Source organism: Anomalospiza imberbis, chromosome 26 (assembly GCF_031753505.1).
Source record: "Anomalospiza imberbis isolate Cuckoo-Finch-1a 21T00152 chromosome 26, ASM3175350v1, whole genome shotgun sequence".
NCBI classification, from domain to species: domain Eukaryota; kingdom Metazoa; phylum Chordata; class Aves; order Passeriformes; family Viduidae; genus Anomalospiza; species Anomalospiza imberbis.
In genome coordinates this window covers 31,630-59,273 of record NC_089706.1, presented here as the reverse complement: position 1 = coordinate 59,273, position 27,644 = coordinate 31,630, and the positions used below count along the sequence as shown (strand labels likewise).

At 43.7% G+C, this 27,644-nt stretch overlaps 1 protein-coding gene across 8 annotated transcripts in view; it reads left to right on the top strand.

Annotated features, from left to right (window-relative positions):
• The first annotated feature begins 4,666 nt into the window (after positions 1-4,666).
• MAGI3 (membrane associated guanylate kinase, WW and PDZ domain containing 3) overlaps positions 4,667-27,644 on the top strand; it is a 53,153-nt gene continuing 30,175 nt past the window's right edge. For 4 of the 8 annotated variants that reach the window (XM_068173255.1, XM_068173258.1, XM_068173257.1 and 1 more), the window contains exon 1: positions 4,667-5,078. In XM_068173255.1, coding sequence (XP_068029356.1) covers positions 4,757-5,078 — 322 coding nt within the window. In that variant the 5' untranslated portion in view covers positions 4,667-4,756. Of the gene's footprint in view, positions 5,079-12,141; positions 12,258-14,369; positions 14,385-27,644 lie in introns of those variants that run through there. The other 4 variants (XM_068173254.1, XM_068173260.1, XM_068173259.1 and 1 more) reach the window with 4 other exon arrangements.

Sequence of the window (27,644 nt, the reverse complement as noted above, 5' to 3'; positions counted from 1 at the left end):
AAAATCTTGGTTGAAGCATCTAAAATTCCCACTCCAGCACTCTTGCTGTTTACAGGATTACTGAGGAAACATTCAAAACTGATCTTTGCTCTCTGGTGATCAGTGATAGTAGTACTGAAGGCACAACATGGAACTGTGTCAGAGGAGGTTTAAGCTGGATATTGGGAAACGGTTCTTCTCCCCAGGGGGTGGTTGGGCACTGAAAAGGTTCCTCAGGGCAGGGCAGTTGTCATGCCCCACGGCTGCCAGAGCTCAAGGAGTGTTTGGACAACACTCTCAGGCACATGGTAGGATTTTGGGGTGGTCCTGTGCAAGGTCAGGAGTTGGACTTGATGATCATATTCTATGATTCTCTGATTCTATCGTATGCATTGATCAGTAGTTCTGCATTGCTCAAGAATGCTTATTTATTTGTGAAAGAGGAGCAAAGAAGGTATTCCTGCTGTTCCTGCTGGTACTGCCTCTCATTTACCTGCTGTGCCGATGTGTTTATGAAATACAGGCAGATTTATGGTGCAGCTTTGCATCGGTGAAGCATGCATTGATCCCCATCTACAACCTGCTGGGTTGATACATTCTCCTTTCCGAGGTGAGGAGCACAGACACCAGGGATTAGTCTGCCCGGGGTGACAAAGACTTCTCTTGAGGCTTGGTTTAATTCTCTAAGCTTTACAGAATTCCCTGGTAAGGTCTGGTTCCATGGCAGCTTCTGCTCCTGTACAAGTTAATTTATGACATGTTTTAAAGCTTGCCTTCAGATAAATGTTTCTTAGGGTCACACAATTTTTAAATAGACAGTCCTGGATATGTCTGTCAACAGAACAGCAAGTGCCTGGCTTTGAACCATTCTTACTCAACTGTGATTTGTTTGTGCTTCTTCAGAGGCATGGAGCTTCCTGAATAATTTGTTACCTTGTGTTTGAGATAAGGGCTCTGTTAGGGAAGAACACTGTGCCCACTGCTGCTTCCTGGCAACTGATTTTGTTTTCAGTTAATGCAGTGGAGTTAACCATCACTTGTTGGTTCTCCCAAAAGCTGTAACAACATTGTGGTCAGGTAGTGGTGTTGTGAGACAGACAGAGCTCCTGTGTGCCCAGTCACCAAGAAAATAGGAAATAACACCCTTCTGCATGAACAAATGCCAGGTCTGTATCAGTGCAACTGGCTTTCATGTCATCCTTGCTGAGGATGAAGATGTTCTTATTTTGTGCTTGTGCATGTTGTGTGAGTATTTTGCCTCTGTGGCACAGCATTGCTGACCCACACATCACACCAAGATTTGCATGGCAAGCACTGGGCATGAGGAAAAGGGCTTCGGAGGAGTCCAAACACAACACCACAATTCTTTTTCTAACCACTCTGAGAAAGTGTGTCTTCATGCTCTAATTAAAGAGCAGTTTGACGTGTTTTTGCTGTTTTGATTGCCTTTGAACTTTGGCAGTGTGATAAACAAACTTTACTTCCTTTCCTACCAAAAGCTGTGCTGCCTTGAAACAGTTTATGCCCTTCATTCTGATGTGGCAGATCTTAGCATCCTCTTCCTGTGTCATTCTATGTGTGCTGACGCCAACAGCAGAGTGGACTGACAGCTACCACAGTGTGACGGGTAATGAACCAGGGATGCTGGAGTTCTGATGTTTCTTTGATGGCCCCTTTTAGCTCACTGAGAGCTCCAAATGATTTCTCAGCCCTCAGCAGGTCACCACTGGTGGGGGTGCAGGGCACGTTCTTTTCTGTTCGTGTCCAAGTCTGTGCAGACACTTCATGTGTCTAGGATCTGTGATGAGTAATAGGGAACAAGGAATGAAAGCAGGACAAATGGACTGAAACTGTCAGCCAGTTCCCAGGCAGCCCGTACATGTTTCCAAGTTTGTTCATGGAGAGCAGTAGAGCAGGTCCCATGGGGTGAGATGTACTTTGTGGGGTGGGCTATCCCAAAATCACTCTGTGCCCTAGGGGGGTTGCCCCATCCTCCAGCAGTGTTCAGCCCAGCAGAGGTTACAGTGGGGATACCGAGGCTCCAAGAAGCCCTGCAGGCTGTGGTCATTATCTGAGAGCAGTGCCACACATCTGGATTAGTCTGTGGCACCAGAGCATCCACATGCCAGGTGCTGAAGAGGAGATGAGGGACCGGCAAGTAGTGCAGAGAAAATTCATTTGGCAACCTTGTTTTCTCTCTCAGAATACAATGAGACTGGCAGGTAGATGTGCAGCTCCAGAAGAGGAGTATCGTTCATGTAATGTAAAATGAACCTTCCCAACTTACTGGCATAAAAAAATGTGCAACAATTAGCCAGATTGTTTTGGCTTTTAAGTTTATATGGAAGCATACTCTTAAAGACAACAGTACTTTCATTGCAGAACAGCAGTTTCATTTTTTTTTTTTTACCAGTGTTATTAACTGGCATATCTCAGCATTTTTGGAGCTGCCCCCCATTTCAGGTGTGTAAATGCAGTGTACATTTCAATCCAAGGTTTGAAGTCTTGGCCAATGAAAAGACTGAGCTGCAATTTCCTAATGTGAGGGTTGGACAAACCTTCTGCTTAGGGGGAGGGACAAACTTCCAACCCTCGAGCCAATAGGACACTCATCTCTTCCTTGAGATGTCCACACTGTCTACACAGGACTCTGTATATTCTCTGGAACATCTGGCAAAAGCTACCATCAGCAGCTCATAAATTACAGCTCATGCCTGATGTCACAATTCCCATGTGAAAAATTGAAGACTGGTTTTAAACAATGTGACAGTGTCCCTTTTAATGTCCAGTTCAGAAGCACCACAAAGCTTTCAGCCTTCTTGCTTCCATTCTGCAAGCGTGAAATGAAATTTATCTCTGGTGGTTTTTTCCGTGCCTGTTGACGGGTGGCCCAATGTGCCTCAAATAGCAGCAAACATGATGAGCTCAACCTGTGCTTGTAGCATTTGGTTAATGCCCCCAAAACAAGTATTGATTACATTGTTTTACCCCAGCAAGCACAGTTTTATTATAAGATTGGTGTTCTTCTGACTTCTTTGGAAACATTCCTGTTTTTTTTTTTTTTTTTTTTTTTTTTTTTTTTTTTTTTTTTTTTTTTCTCGTAAAAGCCATAGACTAATAGGCCTTAATGGTAGACAAGTCTCTAAGAACTGGAAAATTTCCTGTTGCAGAAGTTTACTGGTTTTTGTTATGAGCAGGTTTCTTAGTGGCTTCACTTGCTGCTATTTATCGTTGCAAAATTCAGTGCTGAAATCTGATACTTCTAACACACTATGTTGTCCAGGCTGAGGTGAACACAGGGACACAGCTTTGGGAACAAAAATCCATTGTTTTACAACTCAGCAAATGTTCTTTAGGCTCTGCAGGCACCAGCTTCTTCACTTCCTCCTACAGAAAGGAAAGCAGTACTTCAGTCATACCTTTTTATTTGCAAACAATGGCAAGGTTATACTTTCTCAGGACTCAGGTTTTTTTTTTCAGCCCTGCTGCTTCTTACGTACTTCAGCTCACTGGGCACAGCTGGAGCCTTCAAGACACTCCTAAAACATTGTAGACATCACAAGAGATTTGCAGTGAAAATTCAGCCTCCGATTAAGAGAAAAAAAAATTTGAGGACTGGGCAGTGAAATTTGCAATTTGAACCAGAAAGCTTTCAAATAAATAATTTCCAGCTTTTATAGCAGTGACACTGATTTTGAATGAACTTTCCTGTGGTTCATACTTTTTAGTGTTTCCTTTGTTCAGCAGCTGTGCTGTGCTCCCAAATGCTGGGATGTACATGTTGCATACCTGGCGTGTAATCTGCACCTAGCACGAGTTAATTGCTATGCTGAGATCCGTGAATCACAGCTAAATAAACAGGCTCATTTGAAGAGAAAATCCACTGGATTTGTGTTTTCCAGTTGAAAAAGTATCTGCACGTTTATATTTACATTGTTCCGAGCTCTGCTTTGGCCCAAGGTTGTCAAGCTACTTTGAACCAACTGGTTCCAGTGGCAGTAGCCATGGGAATGCTGGGAATACAGAGGAGTGGCGTCTCCGTCTGTCCGCAGTGTCTGGTTGTGCAGGCACTTAGTGCAAACATGAGAGCGGATTATGGATGCCCCACCTCAGCTCTCACACCTATCTCAAACCCAGCTGCCAAGGGGGTCTCCTGGCTAAGGGGTGACCCTGGCTGAAGGTAAACTCTTCCTTAGGTGGGAGCTGAATGGGAGCTCTTAGCTGAGTAAGGCCCTGGCTGAGGGGAGCTCCTGTCTGAGGAGAGATCCTGACAGAGATGCTGGGCGACCGGAGACCCTGCCTGGGATGGGCACTGACTGAGGAGCTCCTGGCCAAGGAGAGAACCTGCACGACGCAAGCCCTCGCTGAGAGGGGACCCTGCTGGCTGGGGAACTCCTGGCTGAGGGGATAAGCCGGCCTAGGCGGGCATTGCCTGAGGGGCTCTTTCCGGGCGAGGGGGCCACGTCCGGAACGTGCCGCAGCTCCTAGGGGGTCCCGGCGGGGCCGTGTCTAAGCCCCCACCACGCCCCGGCTCAGCCTGGCCTGGCACCGCACGGCCTGTGACCCGTAGCGCCGCGCCAGGGCCGAGTCCAGGGGCGGCGGGGGCGTGCCAGGCCGGGAGGGGCGCGGCCAGTGAGGCAGGCAGGGCGCGGCGGAGACGGGAAGAGCGGAGCCTGGAGGGGTGGGCCTGCGAGGCGGGGCGGCAGTCGGGCGGCAGCCGCGGCCGGGGCGGGAGCGGCGGCAGCGCGGGGTGGGTAGCGTCGCCCCGTGTTGCGGCATGTCCAAGACGCTGCGGAAGAAGCGGCACTGGCTGAGCAAGGTGCAGGAGTGCGTGGTGTCCTGGGGCGGCCCAGCGGGCCCCGACCCCGATCTGCTGCGCGGCGGCGCCGAGCGCGGCGAGTTCCCGTACCTGGCGGGCCGGCTGCCCGCGGGCGGCGAGGGCTCGCCGGGCCCCGCGCTGCTCTCGGGCAAGGCGCCGGCGCCGGGCGACGTGCTGCTGGAGGTGAACGGTACCCCGGTGAGCGGCCTCACGCACCGCGACACGCTAGCCGTGGTGCGGCACTTCAGGGAACCCGTGCGCCTCAAGACCGTGCGCCCAGGTGAGCGCCCTCCGCCGCCGAGCTGGACCGAGGCCCTCCCGCCGCCGCCCAGCCGGCCGCGCGTAGGCCCGGCCGCGCCGGCGCCCTGCGGGGCGGCGGGAGGGCCGCAGCGGGAAGCGGCGCCCGGAGGCAGCCGGGCGGAATCCGGGGCGCGGGCGCCCCGCTGGGAAAGTTTCCGCGGGTTCGGGAAGGCGCCACTGCCGAGGGGGGTCCCGCAGTCTCGGGGCGGCCCCGGGACGGTGCTCTCTCCCCAGTGCCGTCCCGGTGGCCTCTCCCCGCCTGGAATGCCCGGCTTCACGCCGCTGCGGTGCAGTGTTTGTGCGGGTGTGACCCTCGCGGGGCTCCGGGTGACTCAATGGCCCCCGGAGGGTCTGGTGCCTGCGTCCTCTTCTCGGAGGCGCAGGAGGTGCTTTCTGTGGTGTTTATATAATCCGCTGCTTGCAGAGGTCGAGGGTGGGTTGGGAATGGCCGGGATGGAGCACCGGAGTGCCATCGCTTCATCCTCTTGGTTTCCCACTTGGCAGAGATAAAAACCCTGAGAACAAACTCCGGCTGTTCTTTTCTTCCACAGATTTGTATTATTTTTGAGTACACTTCAATTAACTAATGCTTGTGGTAAAATCATATTTATCAACGTGGCTGTTAAATGTCAAATTAATGCTGAATGGTGGCACTTGTAGCTGCATGAGTTAATTCATGAGCTCCAGAGGTACCTACTGCCTTCTTGGTCAGGCAACCCAGATGTGAGCCTGCTGCCTTATAAGAAGGTGTCTTGGGAAAAACTATTTTCCTCTGAATCCCAATGGATATCAGTATTTCTATTATTAGGGTCTATAATATTTCTCACAGTGCTTCTTTGCTGAACACTTTTCTTGTTCTTCTTTGGTAACTGCTGGGTGCTATTTGACTTCACGTAATATGTATTTTAAGTCGGGTTTACCCTGTTTGACCACTAATGGAAAGTCATCTTCCATATAGAAACTGTGCTGTTGGTCCTGATTCATATAACTTGCTAAATTAAAGCAACAATAAAAAAAAATGAAACAACGCGCATCTTAAAAGCACCTACAGAAGCCTGGTAGGTTTTGAAAAAGGTCTTAATTTACAAAATTGGAAGTCCTTCCTGAAGGGAGAAAATGGAAAAGAGCAAACACCTGCAAGTTAGATGTGAACTAAGAGGATTTTAAAAAGAGGGACAAATTGTTTAAGATAGAAAATAATCTCTTTTTAAAAGAGAAAGCTTGTGGAAGATGAAACTATAGTTCATAGGGATTTCTTGTATTTCCTATGGAGGGAAATAGGAATATTCTTGTGCTGGGAATTTCTTTAACAACAATGTCAAACTGTCAAAACTGGCAGAAAAGATTCAGAAGAAACTGTTGCAATTATCAGTAGAAAATGGCAAGAGCTAGGTGATGTTCACGAGGACTTCCAGGTATCAACAGTAGTGCGTTACCTGTTCCTTAAATTCTCAGTGGTGTGGAAGGGATAGGAGTGGGGAATATAGAGTACTGATAAGAAAAGGGTCCAGAATATCAACAGAGGCTGGTTGGTGATTCCAGCAAGTTGATTAAAATTTGAGTTTTAGAAGAGAAGGAGAATATTGGGCATGTGAACCAATACCACTTAATGAGGAGAGTGGGCTGCTTTCACTGGCTGGTTTAATCAAATCCGAGTATTTTGGTGAGGTGGATTTTCGAGTAAGCTTTCAGTAAGGTGTCACTGACTTGGATGAGGCTCTTGCTGAGTGAGCATGGTGTGGCAGTATAGCTGCCAGAATACAAGAGCAGAATTCTCCTGTGGCTTAGTAACTGGTTAAAACAGAGGAATGTTTTTTTCAACAGAAGAAAACTGCTGCTGGAGTCTTGTAAGGACCTGTGCTGTTTAGCATAGTCATCCAGAGCTTGTAAACCCAATGCTGGTGAGTTGTACAAAGAGAAGTAGCATTTTTGTGCTGATTTTATGCAACTTTTGGAACAGATCAAACCGAATCTTCAGAACCAGCAATTTTTCCCATACTGGAACATATGTACCACATCAGATGATTTTTGTAGTCATTTTCTCTGTTAGATTTAGTGTCCTTGAATACAATATTTTAAAGCATACTGGTTTTTGGTTGTTTTTTGCAAGGCTGCCACAGCTGCTCAGTGGCAGTTTTCCAGTCAGGGTATATGTAATTAGGAAAGTTGTTGACAAGGCATTCTCTGTGAAGACCTATGACTTTGAATTTGGCTTCCCTTTTGATCCAGAGCTATCCAAACCTGCCAAGTTTTGGAAGCCATCTGGGAAGGTAAGTGGGACCATGTGGGTGGTTGAGATTAAGGGAGTGAGGGCCAGGAGCTGGTGGTCCCTGCTCATAATACATCTGAATTCTCAAAGACCTGTAATTGTGTTACTGCATTTCAAGGTTCTGTGTTTCATGATTTTCCTCAGTCAAAACTGAAACAATCATTTGAAAGGCATGGAGTGCTCTGCCAGCAGACCTTTTCTGAGCCCCATGGTTCTTCAGGCTTGGCTGCTATTGGGACAGAAGTCTGAGGGAATCCAGTGTCAGGGGCTGACAGTGAGGGATTTGTCTCCTTCAATCTGAATTGTAGGGTGTTTTTAAGGTCCTGATGCTCACAGTCTGTCTGTGCATTTTAAAGGGTGAGTTTGGTGCTCCATCTGCCAGGTGAAGTCTGTGCAGGTGGTCTGGTGACCTTGAGCAGCAGGATCTGAACTGCTTTAGTTCAAGTCATAATATAGTCACTCTCTCATTAAAGGCAGTAACACCTTTAGTTGACAGCAGTAAAATCTGTGATACTTCTTGCAAGCTCATAGAAAATTTAAAATGGAAATTTCAAAATGCTGTTTAGGCTTGTTTAATAAGCCACTTGAAGGATATGAATGTTAATTTGAACGCCATCTGTTAACTGCACATCATAAATGATGGACCATTTTGTTGATTAAGAAATTTGTCCTTCCCATTCTTATCCTGTCTTTATTACAGAATTACAAAATCAGCTAGGTTGGAAAAGACCTTTGAGATCATCAAGTCCAACCTATGACCTAACAGCAACTTGTCAACCAATGCCATGGCACTAAGTGCCACTTCCAGTCTTTCCTTATACACCTCCAGGGACAGTGACTCCACCACCTCCTTGGGCAGCCCATTCCAATGCCCAGTCACCCGTTCTGTGAAGTTCTTTCTAATGTCCAACCTGATTAGCTGAGGAAGAAGAACAAGGCGAGTGTACCGGGGCTGAGTATCGTGTTCCACGTGAGGATGGTCTCAGGTGTGTGCAGACTAGCCAGAAAATCCACAGGTCCGTTACCGATAGGGATTGACTCAGCGTAGTCTGTGGAAGGCCAGTGTTGAGTATTCTGCCAGTGGCACTTGGGATTGATGCTGGGATCTAAGCTGCCTAAATAAAACTTAAATTCTAGGTGAACTTTGAGATGATAACCGTACCTCTGTTAATGTGTAGTTCATCATCATCATCTTGATTAGATGAGCAAAGCAGCCATACAGAGAGCTAGGGCAGCTTGTCCAGTGGGATATCTGTATGGATGTGCATGCAAGCTGCCAGGGACCAGCTCATCCTAATGAGTCCATTTGTATTTTAGCCATGCTTGGGTAGTGCTGGTTTTCAGCTGATTGCCTGCTTACATGCATTCAAACAACAGCTGATGTGTGCTCAAGGACCTTCCCTGTCTGGCGTTATTTGGATTAGGGCATTAGCCCTGTAACTGCCCAGTGCTGCTGCAGGGTCTTCTATTTCCATTAGTGAAATAGAATGTTCTAGTCATATCCATGGTATTTGAGTGCTAAGTTCATCCTCTATAGGATAACCTACTTTCCTTCCAGTACCTGAAAGGAGCCTACAAGAAAGATGGATGTTTTTGGAAGCACAAGTCATGGTAAGACAAAAGGGAAGGGATTCAAACTGTGAGAGAGTAGGTTTAGATCAGATATCAGGAAAAAATTCTTTACTGTGAAGATGGTGAGGCATTGAAACGAGTTGTCCAGAGACCCTGTGGCTGTCCCATCCCTGGAAGTGTTCAAGGCCAGGTTGGACAGAGCTTGGAGAAATGTGATTTAGGCATAGAACTTTGATGGTCTTTAAGGTCCCTTCCAACCCAAACCAGTCTGTGATTGCGCAATATCTATGGTTGCATGCATATTCAAGGGCCCTGAGCAACCTGATCCAGGGGCGGTATCGCTGGCCATGGTGGGAAGATTGAAGCTGGATGGTCTTTAAGGTCCCTTAAAACCTAAAACTGTTTTAGGATGGTGATTCTATGATGATTCAGAATTAGGCAGAAAGATGTTTGTATGTGCATATGGGATTGCTAAATACCCATCAGTACAACCCTGAGTGCCTTCTTTCTTCACAGCAGCATGGTAACCAAAATACACCAAAACTAGACTGGAGACTTAAAGTAAGAAAAACTTCTGATATCTACAAGTTCCTCTTTCTGCAAGCTGAATTGCCAGATACTATGTTGGGAGGAATGTGTTCTCTTTCCAGATTAAGGAGCTTTGATGAATACAGCTACTCTCTGTCAATTACTGTCGTTTCATGGCCGCTATAAGGAGAATGTGGGAGGAAATGGACAGAGTCTTACGGCTCTTCCACTTGAGAAATATTTCCAGAGCATATAGTTTGGTCCCTTGGTTTTGGCGTGAATGCACTTTGGCTCCATTGTGTCAAAACTGATCTTTAATCAAAAAATGCAGCAAGATGTAAAAGGATGAAAAATGTTCTTCGGACTAACTTTTTTTCAGTGCCCCTGAAGCTGGTAAACTGTGATTTCCTATAGATTTGTTTCAGAGTCTCTGTTCAATTGTGGCTGGAGCTCTTCCTCTAGCTGGTGTATTTATTTTGTGTCTCCAGTCAGGATTGCCTGGCCTCTGGTGGGTGTCAGTTTGTGCTTTGATTTTCTTTTTTTCCCCCAGTGGAACACGCCTAAAGGACATCCTAGCTCATACTGACAGAACTGATGTGATCTTTTTCCAGTCTTTCATGCAGTTTCCAATAGGTTCAGTACACCCCAGGCCAAAGCAGATGTGTGTCAAGAAGACAACTTATTGCTGGATCCATTTTTTCACATGACTATGATGAATCCCTAAAGCCTGGATCCCTAATGCCTCTATTGCCAGCAGGAATTAATGGGAATGTTATGACTTGGTTTGTGCATGTTGGGGGGTCCTTTCTCTGAAGCAGAATGAATGAAAATGGTGATTAATCCAGCGACTTAGAGCAAGATTCAGCACTTGAGACACAATATTTGAAGCCAAGTATCTGAGGTTCATTTACATTTCCTCTTGTGTTTGAGGTAGGCACAAAGCCTCCATGTGGGGGTAAACATTTGCACGTGTAGCAATTAAGGCAGAGAGGAGGGCGAGCCACACTCCCTGATGGTTTTCACAAAATCGGATGAATTCTAAAGGTGCCATGTTGAAACAGAGATCAGAGTACATACACTAGGATAATTTTGTCTCTCAGAGGAACGGCATTATCTTAATTCTGTGTTTCTGTGGAAGCTGGCAGTGGTCTAGCTCTACGATGGAAGAGAGGAATGTGTTACTCAGGAAGCCTGAGGAACTGTGCATCCAGCTCAGGTCCCACAGCCCGTCGTGGGTGTTGAGTAGAGGCTACTGAGTGCTGCTGTGGAAAACTGTCCTCCCTGCTTGAGAGTTAGTGGGGAACCGACCCGTTCTGGACTGCAGAGGAAAGGTTGAGTCATTTGATCGTGCTACGAGAAGCCCAGAGCATACAGGTCTGCTGTAATGAATGGAGGTATCCCAGTTTCATCAAATGATGCTGTCTTGAAAAAGAAAACTGAAGGGGAAATGCTTTCTGCTGGAGGCTGTTGTCTCTCTAAAACTGTCCTGTATCAGTTTTGGAGCTGCCTTGCACAAAAAGCTTGCACCTTAAATGTATGGATGCAGAGGACTGTTAAGTGCTAATACCACTGGGTATTAGAACGTTCATGTAATTTATAATCTTGCTGCTAATATTCCTCTTTATATAAATGTACTCTTGACCAAGACCTTATTGCCTTTCCCTTTCACATTCTTCCTTGTTTAAATTTTACTGCGATGAGTGCTGTGGTAACGATTGCACCAGCAATGCCCTCTAATGATTCTGCTCTTTCTTGGTGTGGTCATTTCAGATGGTAAGGAGGCCTCATGCGGCTTTTGCGACTAATTTGTACTTTCTTTTCCCCTCAGGAGAACAGTTTTCTTCTCTGTTTCAATCCTTGATGTCTCTTAGGAGAGACCCTGTAGGATAGTTTATTTATCTGGAACTGGTGGTGGGGCACATGGTGCTGTCTGTGTTCTCTAAACCCACCTCTTTGGGTCCCCTGTTTTAGGGGAATCAGATTTTCACCGGGACTGTACAATCAAGCACTTGTATTCCAGATATTCCTGGAAAGAACTTTCCTTGTGTGGGTAGACAGTTTCTTGGTATTCTAAGAAAAAATTACCTGATTTGGTTTTAAGTGTAAAGAACATAGTCTTGTAAGTCATTGAGAATTAAATTCCTGTGGTGGTTAAGACTGTTAGTAAAAGTTACAAAGAAATAGACAAAGCAGCAGATAGGCAACTTCGTGCTTTTCTTTGTGTGATGTTTTTCACAAAGTTAACTTAAAGATAAGAAAATGAAGAATGTATTTGAGCATGGTCTAGTGGAAGGTGTCCCTGCCTCTGGCAGGGGGTGAAGCTGGATGAGCTTTAAGGCCCCTTCTGACCCAAACACTTTTGGGATTCTATGATGTCATCTTCAGATGACTGGGTGGTTTGCTGTCTAGTTTAGTAATCCCTGTAAAAGTATTGTGTCTCTTCAGTAGTTGCTGTAGTTTAGTCAAACTTTAGGAAAAAGCATGCAAGGTGTTTTGGGTGTGTGCTGTGGGTTCTGGACATGCAACATCTATCAGGGGAGGAATGTTCAGCATACAGCTTAGTGAGTCTGGGCAGGAAAATCACTCTCTTAAAAACTAATTGAAACACAAAGCAGAAGTGCCTGTTTTCATATAAGATTTCCTTCTCCCTGCAGGAGTTTTTGGAAGATCACAGCAAAAGTGTAACTGAAGCAGAAGTGAGGGCCATGTGCTGTGTCTGGCACGTTTCTGGTGTTTGTGCAGCTGGTTTTGCCTACCAGCTTTGTCCTGCAGCTGAGTATAGAGGTGCATGTATGTAACTTACTTCTTATTTTGCTGACATTATTAAAAACCAAAGCATAAACCCATTGATAAATTATTTGAACTTGGTGTAAGTCGATATGCTGATTAAGTACTTCCCTCCTCTAAGTGATTTCTATGAAAAATCTATGAAATGTTTCTATGATTTTAATTCTATGGATTTAAAAATTATTTTGACACCATTTTTTTTCCCAAAAAGACAACAATAACACCCAAACCACTTAAGCCATCCCCCTCTCTGAGATTTCATTGCCTGGAGATGCAGCTTTGCTTTGTTTATACACCAGGTTTGCCATGACCTTGTTGCAGCAAAAAGCAGCAGAGTGTGCTGATACTATTCATTAAATGCAAGAGGATTAACATCCAGTTTATTTCCTCTAAAACCACAGAACTATCAGGAAATAACTAAGCCTTAAAGTTTTAGGTTTGTAGAAATTATTTCCTCCTAATGCATGTACTTGGGGGGGGCAGTGGAGGAATTTCAGAATCCTGTTATGTAAAAGAGAGGCAGATTCCTGGGAATTATGTTTAATGGCTTGTTTCATCCTTTATTGCTCTAAAGAATTCCTCAAAAATCAGCTGACCAAAAGTACCGGGGAAGTATTTTTACCTCTGTTTGCTGCAACTGTTATCTCTCAGTAATTTCACTAATCTTCTTTTCAGTGAGATTAGATTGGAAATGCTTTGGTGCAGGGAGGACTTGTTTGTGAAAATTGCTTGGTGCTGTGGGTGCCATCTAGGGAAAGTACCAGTAAGTAATCAAATGTGGTGTTCCAGTGCTAAGGAATGTATTGCGAGATGTAGTGCCTTGGCTTTCCTTCTAGTTGAAAATGCTTCCTTGGAAGATGATGTTTGGAACGTGAACTTCAGTGAATTGTATTTGACATAATAAAAAAATACTCATGACATAAGTTTGATGACAAAATTGCTGTGGTTTTCTTTCATAGCGAGTGTTGGTCCCTGTTTAAAAAAAAAAAAAATTAAAAAAAAAAATTGTTCTAACCCAGACTATGCTATGATGATTCTATGGTTCTATGACTTAAGATCTGACATATTCAGACGCCACTTACGCGTGTACTTTTTGTTTTACATGGCAATAATATGCCATATATAGAACTAAAATATTTTTAAAATGTATTCCCTGCTAGATAAGGTATGAACTGTGGATGGGTGTGTGCAGCTGGGTTTTAAACCATGCAGAACAGCTGAGGTAATAGCTTGTGCTGTGTCCTCTTACACATTTTGAAAAAGGCAAATAGTTGCATCTTTGACACACCTGGGTACTATTACTAAACCCTATTTAGTGGTTTATTTACAGGCAGCATGAAAACAATTTTACTCAATCCAGGGCCTGAAGTATTGGTCATGTTGTGGAATTACGGACTACACAACTTGACTCTAAGTTGCAGGCTTTCCTCTCTGCCCTAGTTACTCACTCTAAAAAAAACTAATCCTGTGGATTTTATTTCCCTCTCTGTAGGGCAGCAGTGAGTAATTACTTTTCTGTGGTGAAGGTAGAGATGCTGGAAAAGTTTAATTAATGCTCATTAGGAGAAGTACCTAAAGGAATTCATTAGGGCAGGACTCGTAATGTTCATCAGAATAGCAAATAAATGCAGTGAAGTGAATGTTATTTACACTGTACTGTGTGGTATATTTTTCTGTTCTGCAAAATGTTTCAGAATATGTGGGTCCTCCACACCCAAGGATGTCTTTTAACCCCTTTAAAGTGTCCAGATTCAAAATGAAGTTTGGGTTTATAGCATAAATCTCTTAAATCTCTTGTCACTTTGTTGATATAGAATTGAGGAATTAAGCAGAAATGTTACATATGTTGGCTCAGCCGTAAGGTACCACACTGGGAACGCTTTACTGTGGCTTCATTTGGGTGACTGAATGGCCTTATTCATTTAAACATTTCATGTTATCTTTCCGCCATAGTAAATAGCTTGCAGAAGGTGTTTGAGAGCATGGTGACAGCTTGTTTTGTGCCCTAGGGCCCCTCTGTAGTGCCAACAGGAGTGCAGAAATAACATCACCTGTACGGTGACATGCAGGTTTGGGTGTCTTGAGTTGGAAATAACCTTGAACTTCCCCCCAGAGCAGCCCAGAGAGCAGGTGAGATGCCCTGTGGCCACAGCTCAGGTTGGACTTTGGTGTCTCCCCATTGGTAGATGTTGGTCAGATCTGGTGGGTTCAGGGTCTGCCCTGGGTTTATTTAAACTCAAGTTGTGGTTTGAACCTGAAGCTACAACTGTTTGGAAATCAGAGGTATTTTTATTGTTGAAACTATGTTCTTAGCACATTTTTTAAAACTTAAGTTATTTGTACAGCTCTTCATTTCCAGCTGTTAGCTCTCTGACACTGGAGCTGGCAGCTGCCTCGTAAAGAAGCATTGGAAGTGTTCATGTTACTCCAGCAATTCCTTATCTGAAATACTGAGAATTGGAACTCTGTGGATACTGGAAAACTATTACCATGCTGTGATTTGCATAGCTTTAAGATTTTGCAACAGTCAGATTTTAGCACAAATTCTGTAACAAAATACAGGCGAGACAGGTGTATCTGGTACGAAGCAGGAGGTTATTTACTTTCTCTGGCCTTTGCAGAGGGAGGGAACCTGAAATGAGGGCGCATGAAAACTGTTGTGTAGATGAGCCCCTATTTAAACTGTGGTGTTAGACACTGCTTAAAATGGAGTTATTTTTATCAGACATTGGCAGCCAGTCGGGGAGAGTGGAGGATGGGGTCTTCGGGATATTCATTAACCTTTTCATCTGTCTGTATTTGTACACAAGTGCAGGTAGTGTGTCCACAGGGAAGTTGCAAAGTATTCAGAACTATCAATTGTTCTCTCAGTGAAAAGTGCACTAAAAATAGGATATTCTTCCATTCAGACATCAAAACCTGATCTGTAATGTGAAGTGTCATGCTGTAGGGATAGTAAAAAAGCTTTTACATGAGGAAGTCCTTTCTGTGAGCTGTTTCTTACAGTGAGTGAAATGCAGCAAAAAGCAAAAGGACTCGAGTCACTTTCTGCTTTATTCAATTACCTTTGGGTGGGAGAAAATTTGTTTGAAATACTTATTTATTGCCTTTTGGCAAATACGTAAGATTTTTTTCTATTTGAACTATGTTCTTAAAAGGTCTGCTGCTCTTCCTGGTGTGGGGCTGCAGAGATGCTGGATATTAAGGAAATGGCAAAGACACAAACAGTGTTTTCAAAAAAAACCACCTAGTTCTTTGACAGAACTTGGTGTTATCTAAAGAATTTGAAACTGTGACACGAGAACCGAGTGCTCACTTCAGACTGCAGTGATCCGAAAAGATCCAGCATTCATTGTTGCCTGGCAGTCTGAGTTTTAAATGCCGAATGCAAGGCTTTTCTCAAGTTCTAAATGCAAAGTGCAAGGCTTTTCTTATTTAACGAATAAGCGAAGATAAAAATAAAATCTGCTTTTTGAGGTAACAATGTGCATCTGGTTCAAATGCAGAAAATTTGAGCACTGCCTGCAAACTTAGCTGACCTCAGTGCTGTGGCAAATTATGTTGAGGAGCAGAGGATATTTGGAATTTTGCTGTGCAAAGACTATTCTTAACCTGCATGCTGGACTTAGGCTGTTATTTTTTAGAGTAGCAAATTATGCAGTTGGCCCTCTTCAGTCACAACCTGCTGGCACCTTAAACCTTCCGGGTGCCCTGTGCTGGGCAGGTGAGGATGTGCTGCATACACAGCACAGCCTTGGCTTTACCTGATTGCTCTGGCAGTGTCTCTGGGAAAGCCTCATTAAGTCTCTTAATAAGAATTTAAACTGGCAGATAAAGACAAGCTATTTCATCCCATAATTTATTTGAACAGCAAGATGTCTGTTTCCTTTTCTTTGCTGTTGCTGTAGAGCTGCCAGTGGGGACTGAACAATGAATTTGGGAATTTAAATAGATTTATTTAGTAAAAATCAAGTGCTCGCTATGTAATTGCTGACTGATTCTGACTCGATGTGAAGAGTAAAATTGGGAATGATCTTGACTACATTCCAGTTGCAGTTTTGTGAGGTGATGAACGTGGTTAGGACAGGTGCCTGCTGTCAGATTTGCCCAGTGTAATTCTTATGCTTGTAGGTGCACGATGGGTTTTCATCACCTAGCTGAATGTTTTATTACATTGTTCAGTTGATACATAACATATACTGGTATTCAGGCAAAAATGTAACATTTTAAAACTCTTGCCTTCAGGTTCATGTGTGTCCTGGAAGTGAGGAGAAAAGAGTGTTTTGAAAAGAACCATCTACTGTGGGTAACAAGCTCTGTGCTCTAGTGATCGTGGAACATTTGAGAGAGATTACTGCAGAACTTACACGGTCAGACAAGGATGATAGGAAAGGAATGATGCAATAAATAAAGGAACAAACTCTGTGCTGTTAGTTTGGGTGTTCCTTTTGGGGTGCACAGCCTTCTGGTTGATTGTGAATTGTGAACAGAAATTGGATTTGGCTTTGCCTTCGAAGCTGTCTCTTTATTTGAAGAGCTTTCTTTCAAGGATTCCATTTCTGTGTCAGTCTTGAATTTAGTGAGCTCTTTAAGGAAATATAAATGACTCCAGCCTTTGGAGACAGCTCCATACAGACGCCGGTTGGTGAGTTTCCCTAGTGGAATGCACTGCAGTCTGAATGCATTGGAACTTCTGTTATTGTAACTGAGCACTCTCTCTGTCTCATGACCTAGACAATGTTATTATTTTGCTTACAACATTCACCTTGTGCCAAACATGGTTGTACAAACATTAAGTTATAGAATTGCGGAATTGTTAAGTGTGGAAAAGACCTTTAAGGTCACCAAGTCCAGCCATCAACCAGCACCACAAAACCATGTCCTCAAGTGCTAAATCAACATGTTTTTTAAACACCTCCAGGGATAGTGACTCCAGCAGTTCTCTGGACAGTCTTAATTGAAACAACACAACTGGTGCACATTAATCGCTGAATTTAATGGCATATCAGCCAGACAGTTGTCGCAGACATCTACTGGGGAGCAGTTGTTTGCTGCCCTGTTCTCTAGACTTTTGATTCTTGCTCACTGCTGAAATGTTTATTTTGTCATTTACTGTACTTGGAGAAGGGGTAGTAGGTATCTTTGAAGCTGGCCATGAGTGACTGTACTATTTGTACCCTGACCACCGCCATGGCCCTGCAGGATTTTCTAAAATCAGATGGTTTAGGTTTTTGAAGTGTGTTTGTACATGGCTTATGCTGAAAATCATAGAGTGAAAATGAAGTTACTGTGGATTTGTTGCCCATGCTCTTTTTCTTTGCTTCGAGTAGTTCTAGTTTATTGTATAGAGTAGTGGAAGAAGTTTGCTCTGAAGTTAAAAATAATTGGAAATACAGCTGTGGTGTTCCCCATGTGGAATGACCTCTCCAGAGGTGAGGAAATACTTACACATGCCAGCTAGAGCTGAATCCATTATACAATTGACTACTGAAAGAGCAAGGTTTCTTTTAATGTTCAGTAAATTCCAATTATGAAAATCAAGTTTATCCTTTTAATGAATAGGTTATTTGCCAATTTTTAATGTGCCAATCTCTTGAATGCAGGTGTTCTGAACACTTTATTGCAGAAGTATTTCTTGAAAGACGATCATCATATTGCTGTTACATTGGGGTGGTTGTGTGCATGGCCAGGAGTTGGATTTCATGATCCTTGTTGGTCCCTTCCGGCTCAGGATAATCTATGATTCTGTGAGTTGGTTATTAGTATGAAGGTTTAAGTTTTAATAGCTGTTGGTTACCAGCTTCTTTTTCCACATACTGACGTCCTCCGTTGAGACACTTCTGTTGCTAACTACAGATAGATAAGAAAAAGAAATGCTGAGAAACAGATATTGCAAGACCAAGTACCCAACTGTGTGCTAACAAAATGAATCTCATGGTGATTAGTTAACAATTCCTTGGCAGAGGCATATGTAAAACAGTAAACACAGCATGCAGAAATAATAATATTAATTTAGGAAAAAAAAAAAAGAAGAAATTTCTGAACATTAAACATTGGCAGCATCAGTTCAACCACCTGTGTTCCTGAAGAGCTGACTGTATTGTGGTAAGTCACACCAAGGTCAGTCGAGCTGATTTTAGAACTGGTATTAGACATGTTTTTCTGCAAACTGGTGATGGGGAAGTGCATGGATTTTCAACTTAAATGCTGCATCAGTAATGAGGAGGAGTCTGTCGGCTTCAGCTGGCTGGGTTTGTTAGAAATTCCAATGACTGTGCCAAACAGTGAGGTGAGCACCTCTGGCAGGGCTGTGAACGAGCTGTGGCTGTCAGTAGGATCCTGCACCACTCCCAGACATGCTTTGGAGCTCATCAGTCAGCACCTCTGGTGTATTTGTGCCAGGTTGGCTGCTGTGACCTGGGTTCCTGCAGGGAATGGCTGTGATGGGATGTGCCAGCACTGCCTGGGTAAGTCCAGCATGTTTGTACTTTATTGTAGCAGGGGTTCCTGTCGGGTAATAATTAGCATTGACTCCATGATTGCAGAAGGCTGATCAATCGCTTTATTGTACTATACTATATTACACTATACTAAAAACTATACTACTACTATGCCATATAGAAACCCGTGACCCTTACAGACAGTCCCGACACAGCAACAGCATGGCTCCAGTTGGTCAAATAAAATCAAAACACCATCACCAGAGTCCAGTTAAGAAATCCTTCTTCGATAAACAATCTCCATAACACATTCCACATGTACCAAACAACAGATGCAGCAAATGAAGATTAAAATTGTTTCTCATTCTTTTCTCTGAGCTTTCTCACAGCTTCTCACAGCTTCCCAGGAAAATCCTGGGAGAGCTATCTCTCTCTCTCTCTGTTCAGAGGAGATGTGATTACCACAGTACTTCACTAGAAAGCAGCTGGATCTCAGAGGCTGAGCAGTGCCTATATTGCTGGCATTCAGCTCCTCACATGTGTACTCCTTGGAGAAAGCATTCTTTCATAGTTAATTGAAAATCCTGGGCTCCATAACTAAAAATGAGTCTAATTAAATGAATAGTGATGAAATAATAGGATATCTTGTGCAAGCAGAAAGAGAAATTCCCTTCATTTTTAATATTATGTGATGATTAACTGAACATGTAGGGAAATGGTCTTCTCTTACTTGATTACTTCAACAACAGCCTGTGATAAAGATTGTAAACAGAAGCTTCCCTGAAAAATTGGGTTATAATAGAATTGGAGTTTATGCAGTGACACCAGAGGGATTCATGGGTGTGATAGATGAACGTGGATCAACGTCTCTGCTCTTTGTGGGATGCTGTGCTGCACACTGGTGTGCCCCTCGCACTTGGCTGTTGCAGCAGGCTGAGTAAAGCATCCCTTGGTGTAGAATTGCCGTGTGAACCGTGTGAGTCAGGCACTGACATTAGTCATGGCTGGTGCACATCTGGAGTTCCAGTGATTTCACTGACTGCCCGTGTTGTGCGGTGAGCACTGTGGGGGGGTGTTTTCCAATTGAACTGTGAGATGTCTCTAATCAATACTGCTGTGACACAGCACTTCTATGGGTTTGATCAGAGGAATGCTGACCTGGCACGTAGATCTTGGTGATTCCGGGTTCCTGAGAGTCCTTTAGAGTGTGGTGAGTCACAGCAGTGCAATCTGCAGCCTGAAGCATCAGCTGTCCCTTGGGAATGCTGCGGCCCACCCTGCTGCAGTGCTGGGATTTCCCAGGCTCCTTGGAAAGCCCATTTCAGGAAGCTCTAATTCCTTCATACAGGTTGCATAATGACTCATGTTTGGGGCAGGAATTGCTCCTTTACCCTTGTGCTCAGGGGGGCCTCTCTGGTGGTGGGACCTTGTAGGGAGGGCTCATGGGATAGTGGCATTGAGGAGCCACTAAAATGCCCTTGGGTGACATTCCTATATGGGAATGATCTGTTACAAAAGGTACTATACTTGCAGGCAGTGCGAAGCAGTGATGTTCAGGATGGGGCTGGTATTTAAAAGCTCAATTTGCTGTTGTGTAAATTAGTTTATAGGTCCAGCTGCGACGGTCCACGCACTGCTGCTCGCTGACACAGCTAGAGGACACCTCTGCTGAGAACATTTTCTGTTTTCCATAGTGGATGCTCACCCCACAGGTTTGTCTGCTCAAAGGAGAACAGGCATGCAGCATCTTTGTCAATAGAGTATCTTTGTCTAACTCCTGCCCTGCCAAACTCCATACTGAAATAGGTTAGTGGGCCTAGAAATTATGCAGAGTGTAATTGCATATCTTGCTTCCTATGGAAAGCAGGCTAAAAATAAACCTGTCTGTGATTTGCATAAGTTCTATTCTGATCTGAACACTCAAAAAAGGTCTTGGAATGTGAACACGTACCCTTCTGTTGGGAAAGCAGTGCCAAGTCCCAAGTAGATTAAATGGCTTGTGTAACCGAGAGCAGCTGCAAGGACATTTTTCTTTGGGGATGTGATTGAAGTGTGTCATTCTGTAGAGCTGCATGCTGCTTAAGCAATGAGGTATGGTATGTTAGACATATGTCACATCTGAAACATGCGCTCTCTGGACAGACAGAAGGATTGGCAGTTTCTGCCAAACGCTATGACAGGTTAACCTGCACAGGTGCCCTCTGTGCGGTCCCTTGTTGCAGTGTGACATGGAAGAATATTAAATGTCAGTAAGTTTGAATTTGCACATAAGCTGGAGATTTCCAAAGGGAAGCATTAATATTAGAACAGTCTGGGGACTCAAGTAACGTTTTGTTCAGCTGGATATGTTAATTGTGCTTTCCAGACCAAATGGATTTGTTTGCTGTCTCAGTAAAGCATTTTCTCTAGTGTGAATAAATTAAAACCTCACATTGTAAATTTAAGGGAATGAATGGAAGATTATTTATAAATTGGAAAAAACAAGCCATAGGAAAAATCATCTCCATGGTTCAGGTTACTTGTCTTTGTTTTGGTGCTCCATTTTTCAATTAAGAGCAGACTAAATGATTTATGTATTAAATTGGGTGCAGCCTAGGCTGAAGAAACAAGATCCTAATGGATCCGGCTGAGTTTGCAGCTGAGGCTGAACATGGGAGGCTCTGCTGAACCCTCACAGGAATCGCGTCTGGCAACCTGTGACAGCTACAGAGGACTCTTCTTTCATGGCTGTAAGAGTCTGTATTCGACTTCACAGTGCAAGTGTTGCAGCGACAGATGCAACTTACCCAGAATAGCCTCTGCAGTGTATTGAACTGCACACTGATTAAAACTCAGCAGGGCCTTGAGTGCATAATTAAGAAGTTTTAATAAACTGCTATTGTTAAAACAATTTTATGTTTTATTTTTTTTAATGTCTCTGTGTATTACAGGTTCTGATTGTTGTTTTGACCTTTTAGAGTGTTGTGACATCCTTTTAATATGTTTGAACCCATTGGTGTGTTGCTTTACCAGCTCCATCACTTGCATGGTGGTTTGAGTAGATCATGATCAGGAAATGGCCTCAAGTTACACTGGGGGCAGGGTTTACATTAGGTGTTGGGACATTTTATTTTCATGGGAAGGGTTGTAAAGCTTTGGAACAGGCTACCCAGGGAAGTGGTGGAGTCACCATCCCTGAAAGCATTCTAAGAAACCTGTGGATGTGACACTTGAGGACATGGTTTAGTGGTGAACATAGTGGGTGCTGGTTGATTGTTGGACTTGATGACCTTAGAGTTCTTTTCCAACCTTAACAATTCCATGTTCTATTCTGATCAGTGTGTTTGATTCATCTGCTGCTGTGGTGGCAAAAGCCTGTTTCCTCTTGTGCTTTAGGTCCCTTTGTCACTTTGAGAGTCATAATTAGATCTTGTGAATCACATTTGGTTTTTGTGAGGTGCTTCAAGCTCCCAGGCTGGGCTCAGTGATTTTTTTCCACGCGTCCCTGTAAATCCTTTTCTCTGTCTCAAACCTGACAGTGGCAAAGACTCACAGGGTGCAGTTTATCTGGATTCTTGTTCTTTATCATCACCGTGAATGCCTCTGATTTGAAATGGAAATCATGGGCCAGTTTACTCCAGTTTTGAAAATACAACAAATCTTTATAAGTAGGCAAAACATTGTTAATCTGTTCAGTGTTTTTTTTTTTCACTTCTCAAGAAGATATCGCTTTAAAGGGTAGAAAGGAAAGCTTCCATATATCATAAAAAGGTCAAACTTCTCTTGTGTAAAGTTCTTTTGCATTTTTCTTCCCCAGTGTTAAGTTGAAGGAAATGGTTATGTTTGCAGTTTATTTTAAACCCTTTCATTATTTTAAATTATTTGAGTTCTGCGTATATCTCCTTCAGTGTCTGATCTTCTATCAGAAACAGCTGTACAGACCTTAGAGCCTTGCTGTTCTCCTATTTAATAACAGAGTATTAAAATACTTGGCATTATCAGAGTAAACCCTGGTCACTGGTAATTCTCCTGACTGTATTCCCATGGTTAATGGATGTTTGTGTGTGTACAATGTATTACTGTAACGATATCTAATACTGGTGTGTGTGAAGCTGGAGTCTGAAAGTTGGAACTACTTTACTCAAAAAAAAATTCATTTTACAAATCCTTAAGGTTGTAGGCAATTCATTAGGCTATGCAAGTTTTTTTACTGCCAATGCAGGGCATAAAACCAACTTAAAATGCTGCGTTTCTGTGGAAATCGTGCATTGGCTGAGAATGTCTACAGATGTAACAAGATACAGAGAAGAAAAGTAGAGACCTGTGTTAGAGCCATGTAACTGAGAAGTTTTGCTGCCCTACATATGGGTAGCAATTCTAAATGCAGCTGATCTCAATTTCCTACTTTTTCCTTAGTTCCGAAATGGTGCATGACCCCACCCTGCCATGTGCTGGCTGGGGATGCCCTGCGGAGGCATGGCCATGTCCCAGGAGCAGATGGAAGGGAAGGGGCAGGCATCTGCCCAGAGCTCTGCTGATGCTCTCCCTGCTCAGAATGTGTTCTGGCATGTGAGCTGAGTGCTCGTAAGTTTAGCTGGTTTAAAAGAAAAGCTGTTTGTTGCTGGTTGTGCTTAGACCAGGGCTGCCCTCTGTAGGTGCAGGAGAGTGTCCCCCCACACTGCCCATGGATCAGCTGGAGCAGGCAGGGAAGTGAGCTCAGGGTAGGTGGCAAAGGTTAAGAACCTCTTGTTTTCGCAGTGCTGGATCACAGAATCCCAGAATGGTTCAGGTTGAAAGGATTGTCTCATTACATAGGCAGGGACACCTTCCACTAGACCAGGTTGCTCCACGCCCAGTCTAACCTGGCCTTGAACACTTTCAGTGACAGGGCAGCCAGAGCTTCTCTGGAGAACCCGTGCTAAGGCATCAGCACCATCACGGGGAGGAATTCCTTCCCTCTGGCAGTGGGAAGCCATTTGCCCTTGTCCTTCACTCCAGCCTTATTCTTCACTTCCAAGATTCAGTGGTTCTGGTACATCTGTGAACAATGGCAAGTGTTAACTGAGTACCAGGTGTTATTTTCGTACACCGCCCAAATGGCACAGACAGCTCTAGCTAGATTTTTTTTTTTTTTCATGGCAGATCAGGAACCCACCCATAGATACTCATACTCTAGAGCTTTCTGGTACAGTTGACTTTTCCATTTCTATACAAGACAGAACTACAATCCAGGCGGATTGCATCCAAGCTTCCACTGTTTACATTTCACACGTTGTCCCTCTCAGCTCCAAGTATATTTTGGAATAAACAGTACATGATTTGCCACTCCTTTTTGTGTTTCTCAAGTACATTTTGGTGACGTGCCTTTCAAAGGATATTGTAGTTATCTTCAGAACTTGAAATGCTTTAATGATGGAATTTCACGAGCCAACACAGTCATACTAGTTTTCCACTGGTTTACTTAAAGTGGCCAGGTTTATTGGGAGAATCTTTCCAACCCTGAAGGATTTCAAGGAAACAGCACAGAATGCTGGGATATTCAAGAATGTGGAATGAGAAGCTTTGTCTCTCTGAATGGGTCACCACCTTGACTGAGGATCTGAAGGCATTATCCTGTGAAGGCTGGTGTTGAACACCTCTTAGTTTTTAGTAATGAGTGATCTAAATCTGGAAGCTTAAAAAGTCAAAATTTGTAGTTATTGGTGGTTCTGGAGTCGATTTTGTGTTACTGACAAAAGTAAGAAAATACCCAAAGTCAACTGGAATGTACTTTCTGTAATGGTGTTTGTCATAACCTTATTTTGTAAATCTGGATAAACAGGTTTTCGTTTCTTTCACTAGTACTGTAAACACCCTGTCAGTATTTTGAGCAGTCTGGTAAATGATTTATTAATACCATAATGCTTATCTCTACCATAATTTCTGCAAGTCAGACTATATTACCAAGAATTTATTGGATGGCATATAGCAAACTATGACTAAACAAGCCTTTTAGCATAACCCTGTCTAATATTTCTCAGGTTTCAGGTAGTAAATGCGTTTGGTTTAATGGATTATTGTGGCTGTGAAGAACCTTGTAATGTAATGCTTCACCTGACAGGGAGCTTGCCTGCATTTTGAAGAAGCTGCAGTTTTTCAGGGAATGAGCAGAAGTTATCCTGAGTCTATAATGGGGCCAGGATCGCTTTTCCCACATGGGTCGCTGGTCCAGGCATGATTGTCACCTCACCTCCTGAAGTGGCCTGAATTTTCTTAGGGAGCTCCTCTCTTCCACAGGCTGAGTCCCAGCTTGGATTCCTACCATCATTACCTGGAAGGAAGACAGAGAGGTATTGAGTGTGAGCATGCCACGGAGCCCTTGGTGGCCTGGGACACAAGCTGCCAGGCATTGCTGCTAGTCTCAGCCTTTCTCTTCAGAAATCCCAGGGCTGTGGACCCCCTCCCCTGACGAAAAAGCAGACTTCTGCACAGGAATCCATCTATGCTTCTAACCCACAAAATGAGGAAGCACCTGCTGACTGGGTTGGACATTCTCAAGATGATCTAGTCTCTTTTCTGTATTAGTTGTAATAATTTGAACCTCCCATCTTCTCCTTGTGCTGAGAGCATAAGTGTGTATTTGCCAGGTCACATTGAAGTACTTTCAGGTGAAGGATGGCAGGTACTAACAGCTGCATCACCACTGGGTCTTTCCAGCCTCTCCACATTTCATGAATGCAGTGATTCTGTTGCATGCTTGGATATCATTCATTGTCCTCAGTGAATGCCCGTGTTCAGATCTGGAACGTACGAGAAATCATTGTATGTTAATAGTTGCTGGGGAACGTAATAAAGCTAATGTGTTACACGCTAATTCTAGCTTAGGTTTCCTAACCCTGCATCCCTGATTTGTGGAGCTGAACGTTTCTTTAAAAGTCTTTTGCTTAGTCATATCAAAAATCACTTAATCTCAGTGGGTGTATTGGCAGCCCAGTTTAATTGAACAGTAACTGTTTTCCACTTGATGAGCCCTGAAAATTCCTATTGTAGTTAGACTGTGAGTGAAGTCATGGAGCTGTTTCATAGCTCATAATGTGTGTTTCACTGGAATTTTCATAGTCGGTGGCCTATGGCAGCCACAGCTTATATAACACATGCAGCTGAGCAGAGCCATTGGGTACTCTGGGATTCTGTTCACATGTGTGGAATTGTGAATGTACGTGATGATAGTCTGGTTACATTTCTCCTCTGCTATGTTCCAAGTGAGAAAACAAAATTGCATCGCATTATGTAATATCTGCAGTTTTCACCCTGTGCTGTTCAAACTCCCCTGGGGAGTGGAGTGAGGAGACTTGGGGGGTGGAATTAAGGGGATCAGCAGGAGATGGCAGCAGATCACTGTGGCCTGGGCTGGGAGAGCTTCTCCCTGCCCGGTCCTCAAATTGTGGGGGCTGTTTTTTGGTGGATGAGAGGCTGGACATGCCCTGGCTACATGCACTGGGACCCAGAAACCAACCCTACCCCCAATCCCCTTTCTCTCCTTAATTTGTTTCCCTAATTCACAATGTTGTGTTTCACTGCAGTGGCACTTGAGCCTTTTTTTTTTTTTTTCTGCAGTCACTTAATTCTCCTCCCCCAACTCCAGTGTGCATATCCTCATCTAAACAGTTCATTTTGATTAATTTAAATTAAAACCAAAAACAAGAGGCTTGTGCCTGTTCATCTGGCAGAACCTGAGTGCTGTAAAGTATATTACTCCTCTTGATTGGTCCCTGTGTTGCCAGTGTCATCCTTTAGAAGTGGCTCAGCAGCACAGCATACACCAACCCAACATTTAGCAGGGCCTTTTGGAGAGGCTAATACATGAGGTTTGCCTAAAAGCCTGTGTGAAACAATGTAAAAGAAGCATGTTCAGCTCCTGGCGGGAAATTAATCTGACTTTTGCTAGAGGCTGCCTAAAGCAGCCTTACTATTACTTTTTTTTTCTGCTTTCTAATGCACACCATTCTCTATGTGAATTTCTGTAATTTTTCCTCTGCCCACTATTTTGTTTGATCTTTCTCTGTTTTCCCTAGGCAATCCTGTCAATCTTCAATTCAGTCATCTTGGCTTCACAGTATAGTGTAGTCGCTAAGCTTTTAATATTAAGATTAACCCCTTAATATTGGCGTATCCTTAGTAGCAGCTTTGCCTTTATTTTGTCTTTAAACTGAGTTGATATTTATTGAAAAGGGTTTATAAGCTTTTAAAATTTTAAAAATGAGGAGGGAAAGATCAATGAGTAAATAAAGTCTGTAATTCTACATCCAGAACAAATTCTCACATACTGTCTGTTTTTTCCAATGTGCAGTACTCTGAAAGTAGCTGATGAACAGATCCATCTGCCTCAATGAAATATATTGATCTGCCTAAGTGAAATATGCTGGGATTGCTGAAGTGCATATCTGCCTTTGACAAGGAGATGGATGGACCATTTTAGCAGCAAAACATTTCTTTAATGTTCAGGAGCTATCTTGTCTACGAAGAATGAAGTAATTTGTAGTAACAAATGGAAAATACTTTTCTTGCTGGAGATTACCCCATTTGTTTCCATATTCCATGACATGTTGTGCTCGTTATGCTGCAGGAAGCAAATCCAAAGTTTTATGAGGAAGAGTTCATGCTGGTAAAATAGTGAATTGAGGTGGGGGCTGCAGAGTTGCTGTGCATTCCTGGGAAATGGGTTGGATGGAGAGCTGCATTACTGGGAATTGCTGTTGCTTGTGTAACTGCTGGACAGCCACGAGGACAATGCTGAGGTGTTGTCCTAATACTGCAAAATGCTTTGTGTGTGTTTGGAAGTAATTTTTAAATAAATGACAGTGTTAAAGGAGGTGAGAAGTTGACTTCATTTGGAGCTCAGGACTTGTGTTCGGCACAGGATGTGCTGCTTGTTCAGAGGGTGTGCTGGGCTTCTTCTCTCCTTGCCTGAGGGTTTAAGGTGATTTTGTGT